The following is a 24,603-nucleotide window of genomic DNA, read 5'->3' as shown; positions in this document are numbered from 1 at the left end:
TTCTTGGGGCCAGGTGCAATTGTGCACTTACAATTACTATATTCACAAAATGTTTAACCTACTCCTATCATACTTTAATAACATAAATGTGACATCTTAAATTTTCTATGATATTTTCTTAAGTAAAATAAACATTAATATGATATTAAAAAATATTTATGTCATCTCAAACTCCATAAAAATAAAAATAAAATCATTCTCAAAAAAAAATTGTAACAAAAATTATAATTAAATAAATAATCAACTTATTACACCATGTAATAACTAATTTCTATTTTCCTCTATAGTCTAAATTATTCATCCCTTTAATTTTGCATTACATTACATCATTAATTTAACAAAACCTCTTCTGTTATCGAGAACACTACTGGATGTAATTACTTTAAAATATTTTGAATATTCTATATAACCTTCTCACATTACATCATCCTTTGCTCATTACTAGTAAGTAATAAATTGAAATAATTTATTTGCTCTTATACGTGTCTTATGGAAATGTTACTATTATTTTAGGAGATTTGACTCAATTCACGCTTTATAATATTTTTATCATTGTGTAATTAATAGAAGCCACATATAACTCATGGTAATATACCTAACATTCTATTTTTAAATTGAAAGGATAGAACAGAAGTTAAAAAATGTTGAGCAAAACATCTGTATTGTATATCTTGCTATCTTGGCATATTTTTAACACCTTTTTTTTAATGATTTCCGTCACAAGGGAAGGAAGGTGAGAGATTTGGCCTAGAGATGTTTGCTTCATATATATGGAGTAAAGTCTCCACCTAATTGAACTACCCCTTATCCCTAACATTTTTCATACAACCATCTCAGTCCCTATCAAACTCAATGTTTTGACTAATTGTCACCACTATCCAAACCCAATTTCACGCTGCCGCTTAAGGGAGTCTCCCCTAGGACCATGTGACTGCGTGGCCAAACCATCCCCATTTAATCTGGAACCCTGTGGTGCAAATTTCATGCCAGCTGAATTAAGTGGCGGCCGAACATTGTGACTTGATGGAGCACCCAAATTTGTTGGTCCCTTTGATGCAGGTACCTTAGCATTGTGATGATGGCAAGGAAACCTCTTGGGTGTGCCTTGAGGCATAAGTGATCTTAGGAACCCATTTGGATTCTGTACCATCTCTTTCTTCTTCCCTGGGGAATACTTGTCGATCTCAGTAGCATTTACCATTGAAGTCAGTGAATCCACAGATTCTGATGGCAATGACACTCCAGATAGCCCGTCGTAAGATAAAATACAGGCTAGAGCTTGCATTGAGGCCGCAAGAACAGGAGGAAGATCAGTCCTTGGATGTGTTACCTAAAAAAAAAAAAAACAAAGGGTAAATCAATTGATCACAAAAGATTACAGGACTCAAGAAACTCATCTGCATTAGTTAAAGGGCAACGTATAATTCACTAACACCCAGAAGTACAAACAATGGTAGTACTTACTTTAAATAAGATTGCTGCTAATAATCGCTCTCTCAAGCAGTAAATTTGAGCAATGTCAAGTGCTGTAGACCCAAAAAAGAGCCACCGATCAACAATGACTGTCACTGAATTATCAGGAGACGACATGATCTTTTCTTCCTGTCGTCCAACTGATTTCTTATCAATATCCATTCCATCTTCATCACTTTCATGTCCATCACTGTCATCATCGTCATCTTCCTCATCTTCACCGTCATTATTTGCTGGAGCAACAGCAATCTCTGTTGCAAGCAATAATAATGGGAGTGGCCCAACCACAGTACTGTTCCTTATGATCATACCTCCATCTCCCCGAGTTACCTCATCATACATAATCAAAGGGCAATGATTATTTTTGCTGAATGACAACTTAAAATTAGTGGAATGGGGGTGCAAACGAACTTTATCACCACCCGAAGTCTCTACAAATCGTTTTGCATTTTTATGAGGTGGACGCAATCTTCCCACCATAGGATACAAACCAGCCACAAGGACTGCATGGAGTACACCTGGGTCACGCGCATTCAAGCTACAACGGGAAACATCATCGGGAATAAGCCCATTCCGAATTAGTTCATTTTGGAGCTGCTTACGCATACCAGACAACATACTCATAGTGCCTTTAGAGATAAAGTATTCAGAACAGAACCGTTCCTCTTGGCCCCTCTGCTTTGCATTATTCCAGCACTCAAATGCTGCTATTACTGCTAGCTGATCACTAGTCCCACCATACAATGATGCAAGCTCAGATTTAGCAGCATCAGCTCTTTTCTTATCTACCAGTAACATGGGAAGAGTAAATGGATCTCTATAGTCAGAGGCACATGCCAGAGTCAATGCTGGGTCAAGGCAGTTCATCATTATAGCAAAGAAAAGCATCTTGCTCGTCAGTGGATGCACAGGTAGAGAACCAAGCTTTTCCCCAAGTTCAGTAAGCTTTTCACCACCTGACAAAGCCCCAATATCTTGAAGAACTAAAATTGCATTTCGTATGGCCTCGAAAACTGGAGGATCTAATGTCTTGTTCAAGAAATCTTCTATCTTGCAATTTGGATCGAGCAGTTTCACCTGTATATGAGAAACAAAATTAACAAAATAAAACATCACAGATATTACACTAATCAAAACTAGCACTGCTTCATTTCCGAAAGTTCAACATTTGAGAAAGCAGAGGAAAAGGCATTTCTTATATTCATCAATAGAAATTCACCATCTTCCATCAAAGAAAGAGAGAAATTTATAACCACAGAGGAAACTCATACTCTAATAAAGTTCCAAGTATCTGAGGCACCAGCCTGCTTATAACAATATTATCTCAAACAGTTCAAGTATGGGAATCGGATACAATGCTTTGCCTAAAACATAGATATATTGGGCGTAGACCTAGGTCACTACCCAGGTCATAATTCACCTTGCAATACTAAATGGGTTACTGTAGCATGTCAGTGGTATGTGTATATATCTTAAAATGATAATTATACTGAGAATGGATGAACATCGATGAGTAGAACAGTAGGGAAACAAACCACAAATGGTGTATGTATTTTTTCCTAATTGGTTTTAATCCAAAAACTGCTTGTCTGCACTGATATGATAAAACATACATAGGAAATGCACTGCAAATGAGGTTTACACAATCTGGATCACAGTCACAAGGATTATCACACAACTATCAACCATAACAACTATGGCCCATAAACAGGAAGTCATTAGAAGGAGAATAGAGTACCTGCAGACATAGTTCCTCAATTGGGATTCTCTTAATTTCAGGGAGTTGAAATTCTGGCAAAGAATCTGCTCGGAGCTTTGAGTAGAGATGATAACAAATTCCGGGTTGACAGCGGCCCGCGCGTCCTTCTCTTTGCTTTGCACTTGCTTTTGAGACCCAAGAAGATTGAAGGGTTGATACATTATTATATGGATCATAACTTTTCTCCTTCATACGACCACTGTCTATAACATACACAACATCATCAATGGTAATGGCAGTTTCAGCAATATTGGTTGCAAGAACAATTTTCCGGCAACCAGGAGGTGGACGTTTAAAAACTTTCTTTTGCTCCATAGATGGAATCATAGAATGGAGACATAATACCATAAACTTGGAAGTATCTTTGAAAAATGCAGATGCATTCAGTTTCTCCCGAGTTTTATTTATATCCTCCCATCCTGGTAGGAAAACAAGGATTGCTCCTTCTTGTGAATCAGTACATATTCTCCGTATTAACTGCTCTATAAGAACAACATCAATAAGTTCAGGATTCATTTTGCCTAGATACTTATCAAGTATTTGTTGTTCCTCGATGGAGTGGGAATTGGAACTTTCCATGTGTTTTTTAATTATTTCAGCAGCTTCCTGTTGGTTTTCTCGTTCAGCCAACTCCAATGCACTAGATGCATCCTTGGCCTGTAAATGACAATCTGCCCCGAAAGACAGGAGCATGCAAACATCAGCCACTCTACCCTTTCCAGCAAATACCATCAATGGTGATAGCCCAGTCAAAGAATGCTGGTAATTGAACACCTTTTGGGTACCCTCAGAAGAAACCAGCTCCAAGAGTGGATCAAACTCATCACTTGACCAAGCCAGATTCAGGGCTTCATCTAAAGCAAGCTTTTCTTCCTCTGTCAACTCTGAGTCCTCACCCGGGACAATCGCTAAAGTATTATCAGGATTATTATTTTCCACTGATTTCAGAAGCAAAAGTACATCCTCCAAATAAAAAATGTTAACCTGCAAAAGGGGAGGAAAATGCTAAGTATTACAACTAAAATCAACACAAGATACATTGAAAACTAACAATCTCAGAGAGAGTCTTTACAGGATAAGTGAACCCAGGGACACGGATGATTGGGCAGCCACCAAAATATTGCGAAAATCGTTCAGCATCAATAGTAGCACTCATAAGTATCTGTTGGTTTTCATACAATAAGACAATCCCTCATAAAATCAGAGGTCCCAAACAGGAAAGATTTTAAAATGTAAAATAAAATAGGAAGCAACCATATAACATTCAATGCAAAGAAATACAATTAGAACTAACCAAACGCAGATGAGGACAGGAAGGAAGAAAGTCTCTGCAAATAAATAAATAAAAAGAGTTACCAGAGTAATTAATTAAAAACCAAAAGAAAATTACCATCTAATAAATATGAAAACAAAGCTGAAACCTATGCCTACCAACTGTATTCTTTTGTCCATTATGTATTCAGTTTGAAAAGAATAAAAATCTCCCATACCACACCCAAAAAAAAAAAAAATCCTAGATGAATGCAATGATGCAGCAAGCTTCTCAATGGCACTTCCAACCCCACAGAATTAGAGTGATGGGTTCAAATCCCATGGGGAACATGAGTCACATACCAATCAAAGAAGAATAAAATTGAAAAAAGAAAATGAAAGCAAAAACACAGAACTACTTCTATTCATTGGATAATTGACTCAGTATCAGATATTGATGTCTTAATGCCACATTTCATGAAGCAACCTTATCACATTTTAAAAGTTAACTAACCAAAAAAATGCATTTTTTTAATTTTCAATTCATGTTACAAGCCACACATCCATGTTTACTTGTAGCGAGTTTCTCCTAAGTATGGAGTACCTGAGAATTGCCAACATAAAATCAGAGTAGCGATCCCTTTCATGAATTTCATCCTGCAAGGTAAAACCAAGGTCACTGAAAACATTACATAACCATTCGAATTCAGATAAGTTAAGAGAATTAGGCATTAGCGAGGAGCAATCTTGTATTTTACACTTTAATTAATGATAGATATATGTACACAAAGCCACCACTCTCCGGTGATAGTCTATTATTCTCCCATCTCTCTCTCTTCCAATTACCACTTACAAGCATCCTAGGGAACATAAATATAAGAAAACTTGAAAGCCATCAATAAAAAAACCCTTGAGGATTACATGTCTAGCATATTGCCCACAACTACTACATTAAGCTAGCATCGAAATATCCAAAATATTAAAACAATGATCATTGTTGGGTTCTTGGGTCTATGAGAGTTGAAACTTAACATCTTGGAGGGTCTCTTTGTAAGCATCTGATATAAGATATTGGAACATCACCTTAGAATAAAAGCTTGAACCAATGGATTAATTTCCAACAATATAAATAAATTATATATATATATGGGTATGGATACAGGTATGGATACGATACAAGTATGAGTACGAGTACGAGGATACAGCATTTCTTGAAAAATCTAGGGTACACGTACGTCATGGATACATGTATTAATTACTTATTAATATTTTTTTTTTATTGTTAAGCATATATCAATTTAAGAGCAATAATCGATAATAACGTGAACCCATGGCCACTTAAATGATATTTAGAATACAAACCAAGATTCAAAAGAGTAAATAAAAGATAACTAAATAAGTGTTTAACATTGAAACCAATATATAAAAAATATAAATAAAATTCTTACAAGTTTAGGCTATCTCTCACTATCGGGGGTTGGGTTACAACAGTATCCAAGCCGTATCACGGGCATATCCTAGATGTATTGGCACTTTAAAAATAAAAAATAAAAATTGGGTGTGTATATTAGAGGTATCCGGTGTGATACTAGTACGATACGTATCGAATACGCGTACATGAGCAAAAATAGAGTATTAGTGCATCCTAGATATATAAATATATTTAAGTAAATAATGCTTCATTGAATAAAAATAAGGAACTAAAGCACACAGGCAGTGTACTAACTACTAAGGAACCAGCAGTGCAGCAAAGCTACAGTGCATGAAAATTACAACTATCAAGCAAACCAGCCAAAGAATTAGAAGTCCAAAGTATTTGTCCACTCGAACAAGGTCTAGAAGAGAGACAACTTCAAGTCATGAATTGATCAGTCACTTCCTTCAAAAGTATGAACATTCCTTTCCCACCAACTACCCCACATGAGACAATGAGGGATCATGGCCCAAATCAATTAACTACTCACTTTTGTCAATACTACCCAATGTGAGACTTGAACAGTTAATCAATTACACCACTTTGACTTGAAAATTTCAACAAATCTCTCCCTTCTCATGTGAGTCTATACAACACCACATTAGCTACTCTTTTAGCTAGTCTCCTCCAAAATAGAAGCCTTTTCTAAGAAATCTAGGTGTCACATGTCACCATCAAGTCAAATGCCTTACCACTACAGTTTACCTAATCTCAGATTTCGTCACTCTTGTCATCATTGTACACAAAAAGGTAAGAAGGAAACAGTGTCAAACATTATCAACTTAACAAATTCCAATGCCATATCAAAAGTATTTGCAGTCTCATTAATCATATCTACATATTTTTTCCCCCAGTAACAATTTACTGTCTAAAAAATTTCAACTATTCGAAGCTACCCCAAGTTTCTCTCTGAAAGAAAGTTCTCTTTACACAGCATTTCATCCATCTTACAGTTTTTGATTTCTTCTTTTTGTATCAGTATATTACACATGTTCAGTGGGTTTTGAATTCATGGACCCATCCTCAGTCCATTCTTGAAGAAGGAGGAAGTAGGATTATTATTAGCTGATAGCAAATGTTACTCTCCATCATATGATACAACTTGGCCAAGATGCTAATAGTCTAAGAGACTCCAAGTACACCTAGCTCGATAAGAACCTTTCACAAATGAAATGGAAAGGAAACAGTGACAGCCAATAAAAGAGTAAATAAATAAAGAAGACAACTTTTTTTTTTTTTGATAGGTAATAAGAATATTATTAAATCAAACTGAAAACATATGAAAGCCAATACAAGGTGTTCATGATGGTGAACACAAGGAAAAGCAACAAACAAACAAACAGCAACAAAGAACAAGAAAAAACTTGAAGTGCAATACTAAGAGAAGAAATAAACTCGACGATAGTGGAGCAATCCGAGCAGCCCCAACACCTAGACCAATCAAATAAAGTCTTCTGGCATAGAGCTTGTAATTGAACCAAGGATTTCTCGGTATCCTCAAAAGAGCGCCGATTTCTTTCCGTCCAAACAATCCACTTCAAACAACCAGGAACCATATTCCATATGTCTGAATTACATTTTTCCAGCCAAAAACTCCAACAATACACCAAGCTTTCCACATTGCTTGGCATGACCCATTGTGTCCCAAAGAAGGCAACTTGCCCAGTCTAGATGATAATTTTACCAAGACAAAGCCAAACACTCCCAACAAACATGCTTACCCAGATTAGGACCCTTCATTAACTAGGCATGATGCAGCATATGAAATTTTGTTGATAGTAATAAAGGAGAAATGCAAAATAAAGAGCTTGATTGTAATTTGTCCCTGGTGTATACTTCCTGTATACTTAGGTGACACTTCTTTCATATCAATATATTTTTCATTACTTATCAAAAAAAAAAGGAGAAATGCAAAATAAGGAAGTAGGTAGAACTCAACGAACCATTCACTTGAGGAGAGAAACTGGAAAAATATATTCATACTAAACTGCATGAGCTTCACTTGAAAAATATCTTGTAACTGCATAACATTTATTGCTTTTGGTCTTTCGAAATACCTTGGAACTTTACAACATTTATTATTTTGGTCTTCCTCAAGGATTCTAGTAAAGAGCAATTTCCCCAAAACAAAACATTTTTTGGCAATACCACATGGACATCATCAAAGCAATATGGCTTGTAATATGGCGCAGTTGTGCCTTATATGGACAATATGGTATGAAAGAAATATGTGGCCTTTCATGAATGTGGTACGTGGAGTGTTCTCAAAACAGGCTGAAGAGTTTCTTTTTGAGATCATTGCCTCTTGTAGGCATCATTGCTGCATCTTTATCAGATTTTTTGGATTCTTAATCTTTCCCCTTGTAGATATATGGAGGCCTTTTAGCACACTGCATCTGTTTATTCGGGCTACAATGAGTTATGCTGCACAGTCTTTGAGGTGTTGGCATGCTAGAAGGGGAGGTTTACTAGACACAGTATTCCTACAATGAGTTATGCTGCACAGTCTTTATGTGGACCGTTTGGAGGGAGCGTAGTCATAGAGTGTTTGAAGGCTCCTAGAGGACTAGGATGAATTTGAAGACGATCCTTTACGCGCTTCAAAGCACAATCCTTTATGTGCTTTGAAGACGATCTTTTACAGGTTATACTACAATGATATTTCCTCGATGTTTGGAAAAACAGCCCCTTTTAACTTAATAGTTATTCTCTTTTTTGATAGGTAATAAGAATAATATTAATCAAGATGAAAAAATGAAGAAAGCAAATACAAGGTGTTCATGATGGTGAACACAAGAAAAAGCAACAAACAACAAGAAGGAAAAAAACTTAAGGTGCAACACTCAAGATGCACTTCTCCACTTCATCCATTGTGCTCTTATCCTAAAATTCACATCCTCTTCAATCTCACCATCCTTATGAATTATTAAATCAAGATTTATAATCCCTTCATCTTTATTTCTACTTTTACAAACTTACACTTCATGTATTCTATTTTGAGAGAAACTACCTTTTTTTTTTTTTGAGAGAAACTACTAGTTAACCAAGGATACATACCACGATAATGTGAGTAATGCCAGAAATCTCTCGCTTTGCAGGTTTTGCTCCACCTTCGGTTTTTGACCTACCAGCCCCTTCAGAAATTAGCACCCTCAATAAAATCCCATTTGTGCAGAACACAATTGACGAGTTCCTCCCACCTTTGCTTTCCAATCGTATCTAGCATGGAGACAAAAATACAGTTAGTAACTGTAATAGCTCAATGTATAAAGATATTAATAAATAAATAAATAAACAAAGGATATGAGAAATCAAACTAAATAATTCTGGTCACAGATGTAAGAGGTGGAAAAAATAGCAATAAAGTAATAAATTTCAGATATTTGTTGTGCAAACCCAGGATACGTAATTTGTACTAAGATAAAGTACATTTATGCATCCATGTAAACATTCCATTGCTACTGCTTAAGTAAGCTACATACCAAATTACATACGGAAAAATCAAGATATCATATTTTGATATTTATTCCTAAGAAAGAAACAGTAACTTGCCATTATGCAAAATCCACAGCAGCAGATTCCCAACCTAATTATTTTGTTTTGAATGTCTTTGGATGGACCATCAAATTTGTGTAATTTCATAGATTCATTCTACTCTTAATCTTGCTAGGGAACATATGGGTATCTAGCTGGTATACTCTAGTTGTCCCCTTTCTACTCTTTGTAAATTTCATATTAATACAATTGATCTTACGTGACCCAAAAACCTAAAAATAAAAATAAAGTTCCTTCGCTGGTATCAATAGCATGCAGTTCAGAAAAGAAAACTATATTTTAAAAAATATTCATTATGCAAATTTCCACAAAATTGTTTTAAAAATGGTTGTATTTAAGTGTATACAAAGATAGAGGGCATCCCAGTACATTAAGAGAAGTTGTGAACATTACCTTGTATCCAACATCATCACCAACATTCCCTCCTCTTTCGTAACAGATTCTCTCAGCAACTAAATACAAAAATTACCAAGAGTTTCAAAATCATGTTCACCTTAAGCTGAGAAATTAAATAGTATATAACAACTAAGCGAACTAAGCACTTTGGAGGCCATAGCAAAGAGTGCACACCTGATGTCGCTGAGATACGTCGAGGTTGAGTACACACAATTTTACAGGCCTCACCCTTACCCCACATATTATCTAGAAGATATTGAGGGACCTGAATCATGTTTGATGAGAATATTAGTAAAAGTAACACCAAGAAAATTGAAAATTTAAATATTTTTGTATTTTAATATATAAAGTAATATATATATATCAAGCATCTAAAATTTAAGAAATCAATAAACTCCAACAACAAAATCAAGCATCTAAAATTTAAGAAATCAATAAACTCCAACAAATTTGAAAAATAATGATAATTTATCTCTTCTTTATATAATATATGCCTGCTATACATTAACCTCTGTTGTCCACTACTCAACTAAAGATCCATTAAAAAAACTTAGGCTGGTCAGTGATGGTAGGCTAAGATCATGCTTACCTGTTAGGCTTGGATTTTTTTTTTTTTTTTTGGGGGGGGTGGGATAGGTAAGACAATTTTATTAACAAAAAACTACTTCATAAAAGAAGCACGAAGCAGCCAAAAAACATATGTACAGAAAAAAATATATACAAAAACAACAACAGAGGGAATTATGTACAACAAGATAGAGCTAGTCTTCCAACTTACTTCTTATCTCTTTTTACAATCCCTACGCATCCAATAAAATTGTGTATTGCTTATCTTCAAAGGCTAGAAAGGGAGATGGTGGTCATTAACTAGCAGCGGAAGAAAGCAGCTGCTTTCCAAAAAGTAGCACCCTCCACGGGTAAAGGGAAAAGAGAGTTGAGGAATTTGATCTCAACAGTTAACTATGATGTGAGATAGTGTGTTGGAAGTGTGGTAGTGACAATTGCGGGGCCATAAAAGTATTTACAAAGCTGAAAATAGTTTCATGGAATGTGAGAGGTTTGAATGACTCCCAGAAACGTCTGGTAGTGAGAAACTTGTTAAGGGAGTAGCAGTGTGATCTTGTATGCCTGCAAGAAACAAAGCTTGTAGGCATAGATAGATAGCTTGTGTGTAGCATTTGGGGCTGTCTGTATGCGGATTGGGTGGCTCTAGATGCTAATCAGATGGCTGGTGGGGTCTTGATCATGTGGCATAGGAGGGTTTTAGAAAAATTGGAGGTTCTGGTGGGCTCGTTCTCAGTGTCAATTCAGTGGAAAGGTGTGGAGGACGGTTTTATTTAGGCATGCTCAAGGTTGTATGGCCCGAACAATAATAATTTGAGGGGTGATTTGTGGGATGAGTTGGTTGGTATTCAGCATTATTGGAATGTTCCGTGGTGTTGTTTTGGGGATTTTAATGTTGTTCGTTTTCCTAGTGAACAGAGGGGTGGGTCTAGGCTTACTCCAGCTATGGAAAAGTTTTTTGAATTTATTGAAGATTTAAACTTGATAGATTTGCCATTGGAGGGAGGGAGTTTTACATGATCTAGTGGTACTGAACAACCATCCATGTCTAGGATCGATAGGACTCTAGTGTCATAGGACTGGGAGCAACACTTCCCGGATGTGATCCAACGGATTCTACCACGACTTGTTTCAGATCATTTCCCAATTCTTTTGGAGGCAGGGGGTATGATGAGGGGGTAAAGCCCCTTCTGGTTTGAGAATATGTGGCTGAAATCGGACGGGTTTGTTGATAGAGTAGATTCATGGTGGAATCGCCACTCTTTTTCGGGTACTTATGTGTTTGCTAAAAAATTGAAAGTTTTGAAAGAAAACATTATTCAGTGGAATCGCCAAGAGTTTGGCAATGTTGGGCGCAGGAAGAAAGAATTATTGGGGGCTCTAGAGTTACTAGACGCTAAGGAAGGGGTTCTTGGACTCAATGAGATGGAGAGAAAGGAGAAAGTTGAAGTGAGATCGCAAGTAGAGCATCTTCTTTCCCTAGAGGAGATTTCATGGAGACAAAAATCGAGGATGCTATACATTAAGGAGGGAGATAATAATACAAAGTTCTTCCACAAGATGGCCAATTCTCATAGAAGGTATAACCATCTGAGGATCTTAGAAGTGGATGGGATGATTTATGAGGATGGAGCGGAAGTGGTCGCTCAGGTAGTTCAATTTTATAAAACCCTATTTCAAGAGTCTGAGGAGTGGAGACCTTTTGTGGAAGGACTGGATTTTGATCAAATAGGGGAGGTGGGGAGGGGCTGGTTGGAGAGGAGTTTTGAGAAGGATGAGATTCTATCAGTGGTCAAAGATATGGAAGGGGATAAAGCTCCAGGTCCAGATAGCTTTCCTATGGCCTTTTTTCATCACTGTTGGAGAGTAGTAAAAAGAGATATTTTAGCAGTCTTTACAGAGTTCCATCAACACTGTAAGTTTGAGAAATCACTTAATGCTACCTTTATAGCTTTGATTACTAAGAAGAATGATGCCTCCAACATTCGTGATTTCAGACCTATCAATTTGGTGGGGAGTTTATATAAAATCTTGGCCAAGGTCCTGACAAATAGATTGAAAGTGGTGTTAGATCAACTGATATCTGAATCTCAGAATAGTTTTGTGGGAGGTAGGCAGATCCTCGATTCAGTTCTTATTGCCAATGAGTGTGTTGATAGCAGAACGAAGAGTAAGATTCTAGGGGTGATTTGTAAGTTAGATATTGAGAAAGCTTATGACAATGTAAATTGGGAGGCACTTTTGAAATTGTTGAAGAAAATGGGCTTTAGAGAGAAATGGTGTAGCTGGATTCGAACCTGTATCTCCACAATGCAGTTTTTTGTGTTGGTCAATGGGTCCCCAGCTGGCTACTTTGGTAGTTATAGAGGTTTGAGATAAGGGGATCCATTGTATCCCCTTCTATTTTTAATTATGATGGAGGTGTTTAGTAAGATAGTGAAGAGAATGGAGGGAGCAAGTTTACTTAGTGGCTTTAAGGCGGATGGTAGGAGAGGAAGAGGGGAAGAGGGGAATGTGTTTCACATCTGTTATTTGCGGATGATACTATCTTGTTTCGTGATGCAAAGGTGGAGCAAGTCCTTCATGTTCGACTACTGCTGCTTTGTTTTCAGGCTGTGACTGGCTTGAAGGTGAACGTAGCTAAAAGCGAAATGGTGCCTATAGGAGAGGTAAATAATGTGCATGCTTTGGCAGAGATTTTGGGTTGTAGGGTTGGGGCCTTGCCAATGACTTATTTGGGTATGCCGTTGGGAGCTTCCCATAAGTCAACCTCTATTTGGAACCCTATTTTGGAAAAATTTGAACAGAAGCTAGCAAGGTGGAAAAATTGTATTTATCAAAAGGTGGTAGGCTGACATTGCTTAAAAGCACTCTATCTAGCCTCCCCACTTATTTTTTATCTCTTTTCACCATCCCTACACATGTGGCAAACAAAATTGAGAAGCTGCAAAGGGACTTCCTTTGGGGAGGCACTAAGACACATTTATTGAGTTGGGATAAGGTGTACATGCCTATGGCTAAAGGTGGCTTGGGTATTAGGAAATTGACCACTTTCAATAAAGCTTTACTAGGAAAGTGGCTTTGGCGTTTTGGGGTTGAGGAGAATAGGCTTTGGAGGAAGGTGGTAGCTTTGAAATTTGGGGAAGAGTGGGGAGGGTGGACCTCTAAGTTGGGAAGGGGTGGCCATGGCTGTGGTTTGTGGAGAAGTATTCGGATGGGCTGGGAAGTTTTTAACAAATATGTCCAATATAAGGTTGGAGTGGGGGATAGAGTGAAATTTTGGAATGACAAGTGGTGTGGAGATCTTCCTCTCAAATTGGCTTTTCCAGTCCTATACAATTTTGCTACAAACAAAGAGGCTTCCGTAGAGTCTTCCTTGATTTGTCAAGGGGCAGGAGATAGGAGAATTTGGAATGTTCGCTTCAATCATGGTCCTAATGATTGGGAGGCAAATGTGGTGGACGAGTTCCTTCGTCTCTTGGCATCCAATTTACCTTCAGGGACTGATGGTGACCGTGTGAAATGAAAGTTGACAAAAAATGGGGATTTTACAATCCGTTCATATTATCATAAGCTACATGATTCTTCTTCTGCTGTTTTTCCTTGGAAAGGCATTTGGAAGGTTAAGGCACCCCGCCGTGTCTCTTTCTTTGTCTGGACAGCTGCATGGGATAGGATCCTCATAGGAGATAACTTGCGGTTTAGAGGTTTTGACTTCGTCGACTGGTGCATTATGTGTCGTTGCTGTGGTGAGACAGTGGATCATTTGTTGTTATATTTTTAAAGGCTCATCGGCTGTGGTGCTTTGTCTTTAGGATTTTTGGGATTTCTTGGGTTCCATCATGTACGGTGTCATATTTTCTCTTTAGTTGGTGAAATTGGTTGGGGAAGCATTCTTCTTACATCTGGAACTTAGTTCTATTGTGTTTGATGTGGTGCATTTGGAAGGAACACAATTGGCGGACGTTTGAAGATTTGGATAGATCCGATGATCAAATGCTTGCTTTCTTTTCTGGTTCCCTGTTTGATTAAGCTAGAGCTTGGGGACTCACATCTAGTGACTCTCTTCCTCTTTTCCTTAGCTCTCTTTCTTTGTAATTTATGTTTTTTATGTTTTTGCTTTTCCTTCCTTTTTGTTCTTCTATTTTGCTGATGTTATTTTGCATCTAGCAATTTTCTTGAATATAATTTTTCTTACCTATCAAAAAAAAAAAATTTTTTTGAGAGGTTGCAACGGGATTTTTTGTGGGGCACTCCAAGACACATCTAGTGGGATGGGATAAGGTGTGTGCACCTCTGGAAAATTGTAGGTTAGGAGTAAGGAAATTAACTACTTTTAATAAAGCCTTACTAGGAAAATGGTTTGAATGAGGGGCGGGAGGGTTAAGGACTTCCAAGCTAGATAGAGGGGTACATGGGTGTGATTTGTGGAGAAGCATCCGAATGAACTGGGAAGTTTTTAGTAAAAATATTCGGTTTGAGGTAGGAGTGGGGGATAGAGTGAAGCTTTGGACAGATCAATGGTGTTCATTTCATTCAGAGACCAAATGATTGGGAAATGGGTGTTGTGGATGCATTTCTCCATACTTTGGGCTCTAATTTACCTCTAACTGAGAATGGAGATCGTATGCGATGGAAGTTGACAAAGAATAGGGATTTTGATATCCGATCGTTTTATAATAAATTAAGAGGACCCTCGACCATTATATTTCCTTGGAAAGGTGTTTGGAAGGTTAAGGCCCCTCAGCGTGTTTCTTTCTTTGTGTGGACTGCTATATGAGATAAAATCCTTACAGGTGACAATTTGAGGGGTAGAGGAATGGACTTTGTTGACTGGTGTATTATGTATTGTTGTAATGGGGAGATGGTGGATCATTTGCTACTGCATTGTGGTAAGGCTTACCGTTTGTGGAGTTTGGTGTTTAGATCTTTTGGAATTTCTTGGGTCTTGCCAAGATCAATTGTGAATACTCTATTTGGTTGGTGGAATTGACTTGAAAAGCATTCGTCTAGCATTTGGAATTTAGCTCCGCTGTGCTTAATGTGGTGTCTGTGAAGGGAGCGAAATTGGAGGACGTTTGAGGACATAGAAAGTTCTGATGATCAGTTATTGGTTTCTTTCAGTGGCTCCCTTTTTGATTGGTTTAGAGCTTGGGGACTCACCCCTGGTAATTCTCTTCCTATGTTCTTTAGCTCCCTTCTTTGTAATTAGTATCTTTTCTTTCTGTTTTTATCATCTTTTTCTGTAATTTTTATATCTGCCTTATGATTTTCAGCATGAGGTAGTTTTTTTGGAATATACATCTTTATTACTTATCAAAAAAAAGAAGAAGATAGAGTCTAAAAACGACAGAATGGAATCATCCCTAGAATTGAATCCCCAAGCACGAGAAAAACAAACAAAAGCCCTACAAACAATGCTAACAGCTGGTCCCCTTTTAGGCTTGGATTTTGAAACTTAAAAAAAAAAAAACAATGTGAGATAAATTACATCATAATTTACATACATAAAACTATATGAATCAAATCCTGGTAACATGTCCTCTTGTTTGGAATATCAAATCGCTTTGAACAAGTATAGATATATGTTCACTTTACAAGCAAAAAAAGGTGAGTACATTTTGTATCTCCAAGCTATTAAAAAATGCACTTCTAACACCCATATACCCTCCAAATTGCACTTCTCCATTTCAACCAAGTTGCTCTAATTTCATGCGTCATGTTCTCAAAAATCTCAACTTCCATTTTATTTATTTATAAATAGTGTATTTATTGAAAAGGAAACACACTGTATATAGGGAGTCTACCAGAGACCAGCAAAGAGATATTAAGTACGCTAATTCTTGGACATGAATTTTCACATTATACACATTCTTTTACTAATCTTATTAAAATGAATTTTCACATTAGAACAATGGAATAAATAACCATCTCCCCAGCCTTTTGCACATACAGCACCAATCTAGCACAATTATATTCCTTTTTTCTAATTACGATACTGCATATACCTATTTTAAACTAAAATCCAAGCTCATTTCCATAGTTATACAACCATCAACCTTTACTTTTGATTTTGTTTACTAAAAAAAATATTATTTGCAAGCAACACACAGACAAACATGATGAGGTATGGTATCTTCAAATAAGCAATGTAGAAGCCACATCATGATATCTATATTCATATGCAGACTCTTTAACAAGGAAAAAAAATTTTGGAAGACTAACAATTTTGGATCGCTTGGTTTCAAAGTTTGTCTTGTTGGTTGACTTATGAGTCTAGTTTATTCATCTTTTTTTTTTTTTGATAAGTTCTAGTTTATTCATCTTTTTGATGCTTAGTGGGGGTATGAGTCTTATTTAGTTATTTTTTTTTATAAGTAAGAATAATATATTTAGTTATTAAAAGTCTTTCCTTTTCTAACTAAGAGTTTTTAACTTTTCCATATTAAGTCAGGACTTTAACTACTACATAAGCAAGGCTTGTGGTATTACAATAAGTATGAGAACTTGATTAGCGAAATTTTTTGCTCTTCTAATGGTGCAACTCCATCAAAGTTCTTCTAGGTAAAACTCCTAGAACGCATTGGTTAGACCCCCAAGGTTCCTTTTTTCTTTTGGATATGTAATAAAATTTCATTGAAACAAAAAAGAACGGGGTTTTACCAACACAGGATGCATACAAGAATAAAACCTACAATACAGTTTCAAATGTTAACTTCTAAAATTTAACTTATCTAAAAGTTCATGAAAACTCAATGGCTGAGGTCATCGCCTAATTATGCTCGCTCAAAGAGAATCCTTAGGAATAGATGCTTTGAATTCTCTATTGTTGTATCCGTTTCCTCAAACATACATCCATTCCTCTCTCTTCCAATACACCACATCAAACATCGAGGAATAACTTTCCAACTTTAAAATCCTTCACACCTTCCCTATGTCCTTTCCAATACACCAAAAATTCAATCACCATTCGTGGCATCACCCAATTGATTCCAACCAAACAGAAGATCATACTTGATACTCCATAGTTCCTGTGCTATGGGGAAATGTAGCAAAAAATGATCTATCAAATCCCCCATGGTCTCCTAATTCTATCTCTTTCTTTCTTAATTGGATTTTTTTTTTTAAATAATTGGGATAGGTTCTTCCCTTTCTAAATATGGGAATAGAAAGTAGTTTACGAGTTCAAATCAGACTGGTAATGAACAAGTTTTGAACAACTGGAAATAAGAGGCAAGTTGCTGGATTCTCTTCACAGCATGCATCTTGGAGTTTGGAGGGCTGGGGTTAGGGCTTAATGGTGGATTACAGTTGGTAAAAGCTAGGAGATTTAGGCCTCCTAAGAAGATAAAGGAAGAGGTATAATTTGGAGAAACAAAGCAGAAAATTTTAGGTTTGGGCTGCTGTTTCATGGCTGTGAACAATAACCCAGGAATAGGATATGGACTTCTAAGGAAATTGGGAGGTTTGTTGACATGAAAAGTGGGTGATTTGGGGTTTCTATTTAAAGGATCTTAGGGTTTAAAGGGAAATAAAGTTGCTGTAAATTGAAGAGAAAATAATCCATGCATCATACCTAGTTTTCCTACAAATAAAACCTTGGTAGACTGTAGCATGCAAATCTCAAAAGCAAAAATCCTGCAAAATTTTCATAAAATTGGCCATTATTGAATAGATCAATATAAATAGCCAACTAAACCAACTCCTAGCAGGACTTGTGTGGCAAGCTACACCACACTCTGTTATGCAAACCATATGGGGATAGAGGAATCGCTAGACTTCTGAGACCGAAGAGCAATCTATGCAAGATATAAAGAATGGCTTTTTGGGATCTTTGTTTGAATATTGTACTTCAATTAGATGGGGTGTCTTGTAGTTTCTATCGATTTTTTTGGACCTCATAGTGTCCATTTGTAATTCTTTAAGTACACTCGCATTTGGGCGATCCTTCATTCTAATAAATTATTCCCTTATTAAAAAAAATAGCCACAAACATATGAAAATCCATAATACCACCCATGGGCCACAAGTACATTATATCTAGAAACATGGAAAGTTACAAAAAACACTACCCATGACTCTATAAATTAGATAAAACAACCAAGTATGGTGAAGCTAGAGGAGGCTGGTGCACTAGAATTGTAAGAGGTACTCATGGGTGTGGGATGTGGAAGAGCATTAGAGGAGCAGAGAAGTTCTTTGGACAGATTGTGTATAATGTGGGGGAGGGTAACTGTATTAGTTTCTAGCATGATCCTTGGAGTGGGCATACTCCTCTAAAGGAGCTTTTTCCTCTTTTATTTGCTTGTTCTCTGTCTGAAGAAGCCTGGATTTCTTGACTTGATTGTATCCACTTCAGAAGGGGGAAGTAGGAGCTGGAATTTACAATTCCGTTGAGCTTCTCAGGATTGGGAGCTGGATATTGTATGTTCTTTTATTGAGTTTCCTTATTCCTCTATGCCGAGGGGTGAGGGGGTTGATAATTTGACTTGGACGTTGACTAAGACTGAGGTATTTGATGTGTGCTCTTACTATAAATTGTTGTCTGGTCCTCTCACCGATGTATTTCCTTGGGAGTGTATTTGGCGTGCAAAGGTGCCTAAATGGGTGTCCTTTTTATGGACAATAGTTAGGGATAGGATACTCACCATTGATAATCTAGTAAAGAGAGGTCAATCCTTGGTTAATAGGTGTTGTTTATGTTGCTGTGATGGGGAATCTATGGATCATCTTCTACTCCACTGCAAGTTTTCTCATGCATTATGGAGTGCAATTTTTGAGGTATTCGGGATTCAGTGGGTAATGCTAAAGATAGTTAGCTCTCTCCTCTTTTCTTGGAGAAATTGGTTTGGAAAGCACCTGTCAACTGTATGGAATATGGTCCTGGCATGTTTAATGTGGTTGGTTTGGAAGTAATGTAATACATGCATCTTTGAAGATGATGAGAGACCCTTAGACCTCTTAAAAGCTCTTTTCTTCAGTACTTTGTTTTAGTGGGCGCGTGTTTGGGGTTTTACGAATTGTATTTCAATTACTGAATTCTTATACTCTGTTAGCTTAAGTTTTTGATCTTCTTGTATTTTTTTTTTCTTCATCAGAATGTTCACCATCGTGAACATGATGTTCAGCATTTTTGAATAAAAGTTTTGTTACCTATAAAAAAAGAAATACTCTATAAATTAGAATAAAACTAAACCAGAAAAATTTCTAATGCAGAAACAAAAATTACTGAGCAGTAGCTAATTTAGCCTACAGATCAAAACTAGACAAGATTCTTTTTTGATAAGTAAAAACTAGACAAGATTCTCGAAGAATTTCAATTCTTAATTTTGCTCTTTTGTGAATTTGTTGCTGCCTTATTCATTATAGGATTTTCTTCTACAATAAAGCTACTACAGTTTTCCAAAGTGATTAAAAGGTGCACCCGCTTTAAATTTTGCCAACTGTTGGATTGTAATCTTCTTTCTATTCATAAAATAAAAGACAAAAATGAGCATTCAAGTACAACGATCAAATGCTTCACACATCATGTGCAATTACATTAGTACAAAACTCAAAGGTGCATTGGGTAATTACATAAACCATATAATCAAAAAGGACTAAATTAAAGGCTAAGTTTCAAACAAGTTATGTTAATTATACCACAAAGAAGAAAAGGAAGAATTTGTAACCTGCGTGGTCTTTCCACACCCAGTCTCACCAGATATGAGAACTACCTGCTTTCAGAAAAGTGACAATCAGTAAGCATTCAGTCATCAGTCTGAAGACTAATAATCCAAACCACAGCTCAATATAGTAGGACAAACACAATTTCTAGTAACCAATACCTTACCCAAATAGATTGGGATGAGGATATATCTAACTCATATGAGGAATATCAGCAATAAAGTCATGCACAATGCAATCTGCAAGCCAGTTACCAAGCAGATAAATTTTTAAGAGATGTAATTTATTAAAATAACCTGGTGAGATTCAATAGTTGATGTAATGACATCCCTAAAGGATGCAATTGGAAGCTTAGACCTGCCTTCAGTTACCTGCATGCACAAAATCCAGGAAACCTTTCACTGTGAGACTCCCCATTACAAGAATTATAACCATAAAATAACAGAGAGCATCTAACCAACAATATTCATAAAATTTCAACTGAGTTCATAATGTCAGAAACACCTGTTTCAGATTTGCGGTCCGCTCAATTTTGGAAGCAAGTGACTCCACTTTCTTTGCAATTTCTGCCTTGCTCATTGAAGGCTTGAGGAAAATATCAACTTTACTCCGTCGCATTTTATCAACTCTTTCAGTTTTCTTCCCAACCTTTCCCTTGTCCACCTCTTCATCATCAGGTGGGTATTGAGTAAACAACTCATGTAAAACCACTTTTGCCCCTTCCGAAAATGTCAAATGAGTTAGATTGTTCGGCCCCTTCCTGGCGGCAACCTGCTTTTTAGGTTTGAAAACAGATACACGACGCTGGCCCCCATGCCTACACAAAGTACAGGTTCAAAAGAAAGCATATCAAAACAAAAGAACTCAAGCTAAATCCAAATATAGGAAGAATGCATTATTTATAAGAAATACAAAGCTACCAAAGAGCCTTGTAGCACAGCACCTCCTAATATTTCCAATGGAGAGTTTAAGGTTCAAATCCCTCCTCCCCCACATTGTAACTATTGAAAAAAAGTGCAAAGCTGGATATCCAGCAGCAGGTAAGATTCTTTTAATTTTGAATGTTGCATTCATCATGGTAAAATACAGTATAAACAGATTTAAGAGCCTTACCCTTTACTCTTGGACGTCATACCCATTTTCCTGCATAATTCATGCACCGCCGCACGTTCATCGCTTGACAGGTTATCTTCAAACTTGTAAACTGCATGCAACATCCAAAAGTCCACAATATAATATAAAAATACTTGGTAATAATTTTTCTAATATAAGAGATAAAATGATCACAAATTTGCAATAGGATCAATAGCAGATGCAGGAAGTATAAATGAATTTCTAAAAAACAATGCCTAGAAGAAAACAACATTCTCAATTCTTTTCTTTTTCTCTAGAAAGTATATTCCAGTCATATCCATTCACTAAGATAGACTACTAGTCTTCATATTCAGTTCGGAGGGGATAGAAGTTTTTGAGTTTCTCATGCCTTCTTTTTCTTTCAATTTCAGAACAAAAGGCCAAATTAAAAACACTCATTTCTAAAAAATTTCACATAGCTTTATGAAGTATCAAAAACATCTTGAAGAAAAACACCATAATAACCAACCAAAACTCACACCTACCATCAAATACACTCAACCCAGAACCAATCAATACCCACACAATATTCATTTGTTATAAATGCAAAACCCATCTCAAATTTCAAACTTTTATATACTTCCCAAAATAAAGCTCTTTGGCATGACCAAGATTCAAGACACCAAAAACAAAAAAAAGTCTAGGCAAAAGTAAACTGCCAAAAAACAGTCTTTATTGACGAGCATTTAGAATATCTTTATGAACAGACATAAACACTTGAATAAGAAACATCAAAAGCCCAGACCCAACATCAAACTGAGAACAAAAATACATTAAAAAAATTAATAAATTAATAAAAAAGCAGCAAAAGCAACACCCACATAACAGTGTCCAAAATTACATTGAGAAGAAATTTGAATACCTTCCGCCTTGGATTCAAAGAACTTCTGAAGTTGTTGGGTAATGTGAATCGTTGTGGATTCAGCAATGTTAAGCTTTGAAACGTCCACGTTATCGCGCTTCCACACTCTCTTCTTCTTGTTCTTGGCCATCTTAACAAAGCTAAAAAAAACCTCTTCTCTGGTGACCCTTTTGGGTGACCAAAACAGTAGACCCCCCCAGAGAAAGAAGAGAATGCAAGAAGAGAAGAGAAGAGAAGAGAAGGCTTTGGGTTTTGTTTTCAGAGGCTTCTTTTCTTTCTTTTCTACTACTTCTTCATATTCTTTTTCCCTTTTTTTTTTTTTTTCTTCTTTTGTTTTGGTTTTTTGGGGGTTTCTTCTGCTTCGTATACGTGTCGGGTTTTTTTGCCCTAAGTATATGCTTTTGATACCTTGCTCATTTTATTGGCAACGGCTTCTGTGATTCGGTCTTTCGGTGATTCGGTCTCCTCCACCCTTTTATATTTAGATTTTTAAATTTTACAAAAAAAAATAATAATAACGTTTATTTCAGACTCAATTCTTGTTTCACACAACATTTATCATAAATAAATAAATATATAATTATTGTTGCACACAACTGTGAACACACATTTTGTAATGAAATCATGATTTTCTCTCAGTCGTTACACACAACCGCACATACACTTTGCATTGAAGTTGCGACTTATGCAAAGTGTGTGTACGATTGTGTGCAAAAACCAAGTGTACAATAGTATTTTGGAAAAAATTGGAAACGAACACCAAGTATCCGTTTGGATTATTCGTTTCATGCGGTATCCAATGTCTGCATTTTTTTTTTTTTTTTTGGGAAAAGCACGTTTCAGCACTTTCGGTGAGTTTCATGCACTGTTCACAGATCTCACAAACCTCTTTTTTCAATAACTTTTTTATTAAAAATTGGTCCTACGACACTATTCACACATTTAAAATTTATTTTGCTACAGTGTTTTCAGTTTTTAGCAAAATAAGCGGTATCCAAATGCACTTCAAGTCTTAAACAATTTTGGTAGTCAGTAACATTTCCAAACTATTTAGGAAACTAATATCTCGAGTCTGAAATGCTCAATTTTGCTCTTTGAACTCGAGCCACAAAGCCTCGAGTTTTATGATTTTTTCACGTGGAAATCAAGTCTTTAAGACTCGAGTTCCATAATGAAATTGACAAAGAAGAACAACGCAGCAAAGAAGGCAGAGATCAAAGAACAAAAAAGAAGCAAATGCAAATGCAGATGAACAAAGAAGAAGCAGATACAGATCAACAAAGAAGAAGAGAAGGCAAATAAAAAATAACAAACCCAAACCCCTAACAAAAACAACGAACCCAGAGAGATCAAAATAGAGAACCCACACCCTCGGCTCCGCCCATGAACCCATATCTCCCTAACCACCCTTCGGCTCGGATTTAATCCAGGCGACGGCAGGCAGCTCAAACTGAACTCTGGCAGCGAAAGCTCCAAGCAAAGGATTTGTTGCAGAGCTTTTCTTCTTCCTTGGGCATTTGGGGTTTTCCTTTATCTCTTTTTTCTTTAAATGTGCAGAGCAAGAACTCGAGTGTTTCATACTCGAGTTCTATGCATAGAAATCATGCCTGTAAGACTTGAGTTCAAAGAGCAATATCGAGTCTCCCAAACTTGAGATGTTAATTTCCTAAATAGTTTGAAAACTTTACTAACTAACGAGATTGTTTTGAACTTGGTGTTATTTTCCCATTTTTTCCTAGTATTTAGCCTTTTATATTGTTTTTGGAATTCATTTAGTATCCTAAGTAGCTTAACCATAGAGATTATTGTACTTAAATAAGAGATTTTGAGTCTGAATGCTGCAATTGATACTTCTTTCTTTTTGTCTTCACCAATCTCCTCATTTATTATTTATACTTAATAAAAGCTCTCCCTATCATGTGCTAGCATCTCCTCCTCCCCAAATCAAAATCTATCTTAACCTTAAATCCCCAATAGCTCTTCCCCTCCTCCACAAATCAAAATCTATCTTGACCCTAACTCCCTAATAGCTCTTCCCCTCTCGCTTGACCAGTAGCTATACTCCTTTTTCTCATTGTTTAATTGCTCCTCTCCCTAAATCTTGCTAAACATGTAGCCTTAAATCCTCAAAACAAAATCATCAATGGCACCACCATTATGGCACCACCGTGACCCCATTGCTCCGCCGCTATGGCGAAATCCCTAAGTCCCAAAATCAAATTTGTACAAAGTATTAGAGGAATTTTTATATATTATTGTCTTGTTTCTTGATATCTATTCTAAATCTCATACAAATGCTACATGGTTCAGAAAACAATTGAATTCATCCACATATCCTGTAATGTCTCACGGGACTTCTAATCTTGTTTAACAACCATGTTAAATTTTGTTAGTGGTCCTTTTGGCTCATATTTAAACAATGCGAGGTAGTTGGCTTCAATTGGTAGTTTTAATGATTGTTAAATGGCT

General features: G+C 36.5%; 1 protein-coding gene across 1 annotated transcript; it reads right to left on the bottom strand.

The window, feature by feature from the left end:
* Positions 1-581: 581 nt before the first annotated feature.
* Positions 582-22,569, bottom strand: LOC142640384 (DExH-box ATP-dependent RNA helicase DExH6). Its single transcript, XM_075814443.1, has 14 exons — positions 22,135-22,569; positions 21,252-21,342; positions 20,643-20,955; positions 20,435-20,509; positions 20,144-20,188; positions 10,083-10,173; positions 9,906-9,964; positions 9,015-9,176; positions 5,088-5,140; positions 4,527-4,560; positions 4,305-4,394; positions 3,212-4,216; positions 1,465-2,550; positions 582-1,330 (listed from the first exon to the last, which is right to left on the bottom strand). Exons 1-14 carry the CDS (start codon positions 22,262-22,264, stop codon positions 875-877), a joined length of 3,690 nt encoding a protein of 1,229 aa, XP_075670558.1. The 5' UTR covers positions 22,265-22,569; the 3' UTR covers positions 582-874.
* Positions 22,570-24,603: the final 2,034 nt, after the last annotated feature.

This window comes from Castanea sativa, chromosome 6 (assembly GCF_040712315.1).
Source record: "Castanea sativa cultivar Marrone di Chiusa Pesio chromosome 6, ASM4071231v1".
Classification (NCBI taxonomy): Eukaryota; Viridiplantae; Streptophyta; class Magnoliopsida; order Fagales; family Fagaceae; genus Castanea; species Castanea sativa.
This window is presented reverse-complemented; position numbering and strand designations above follow the sequence as displayed.

Bases quoted from the DNA above. Each gene is read 5' to 3' on its own strand.
- LOC142640384 (XM_075814443.1), bottom strand. From the start codon at position 22,264: ATGGCCAAGAACAAGAAGAAGAGAGTGTGGAAGCGCGATAACGTGGAC. The intron at 9,177-9,905 runs GTAATGTTCACA...TCTCCATGCTAG, and splicing joins GTGATGATGTTGGATACAAG to ATACGATTGGAAAGCAAAGG. The intron at 5,141-9,014 runs GTATGTATCCTT...TTTACCTTGCAG, and splicing joins GCATTACTCACATTATCGTG to GATGAAATTCATGAAAGGGA.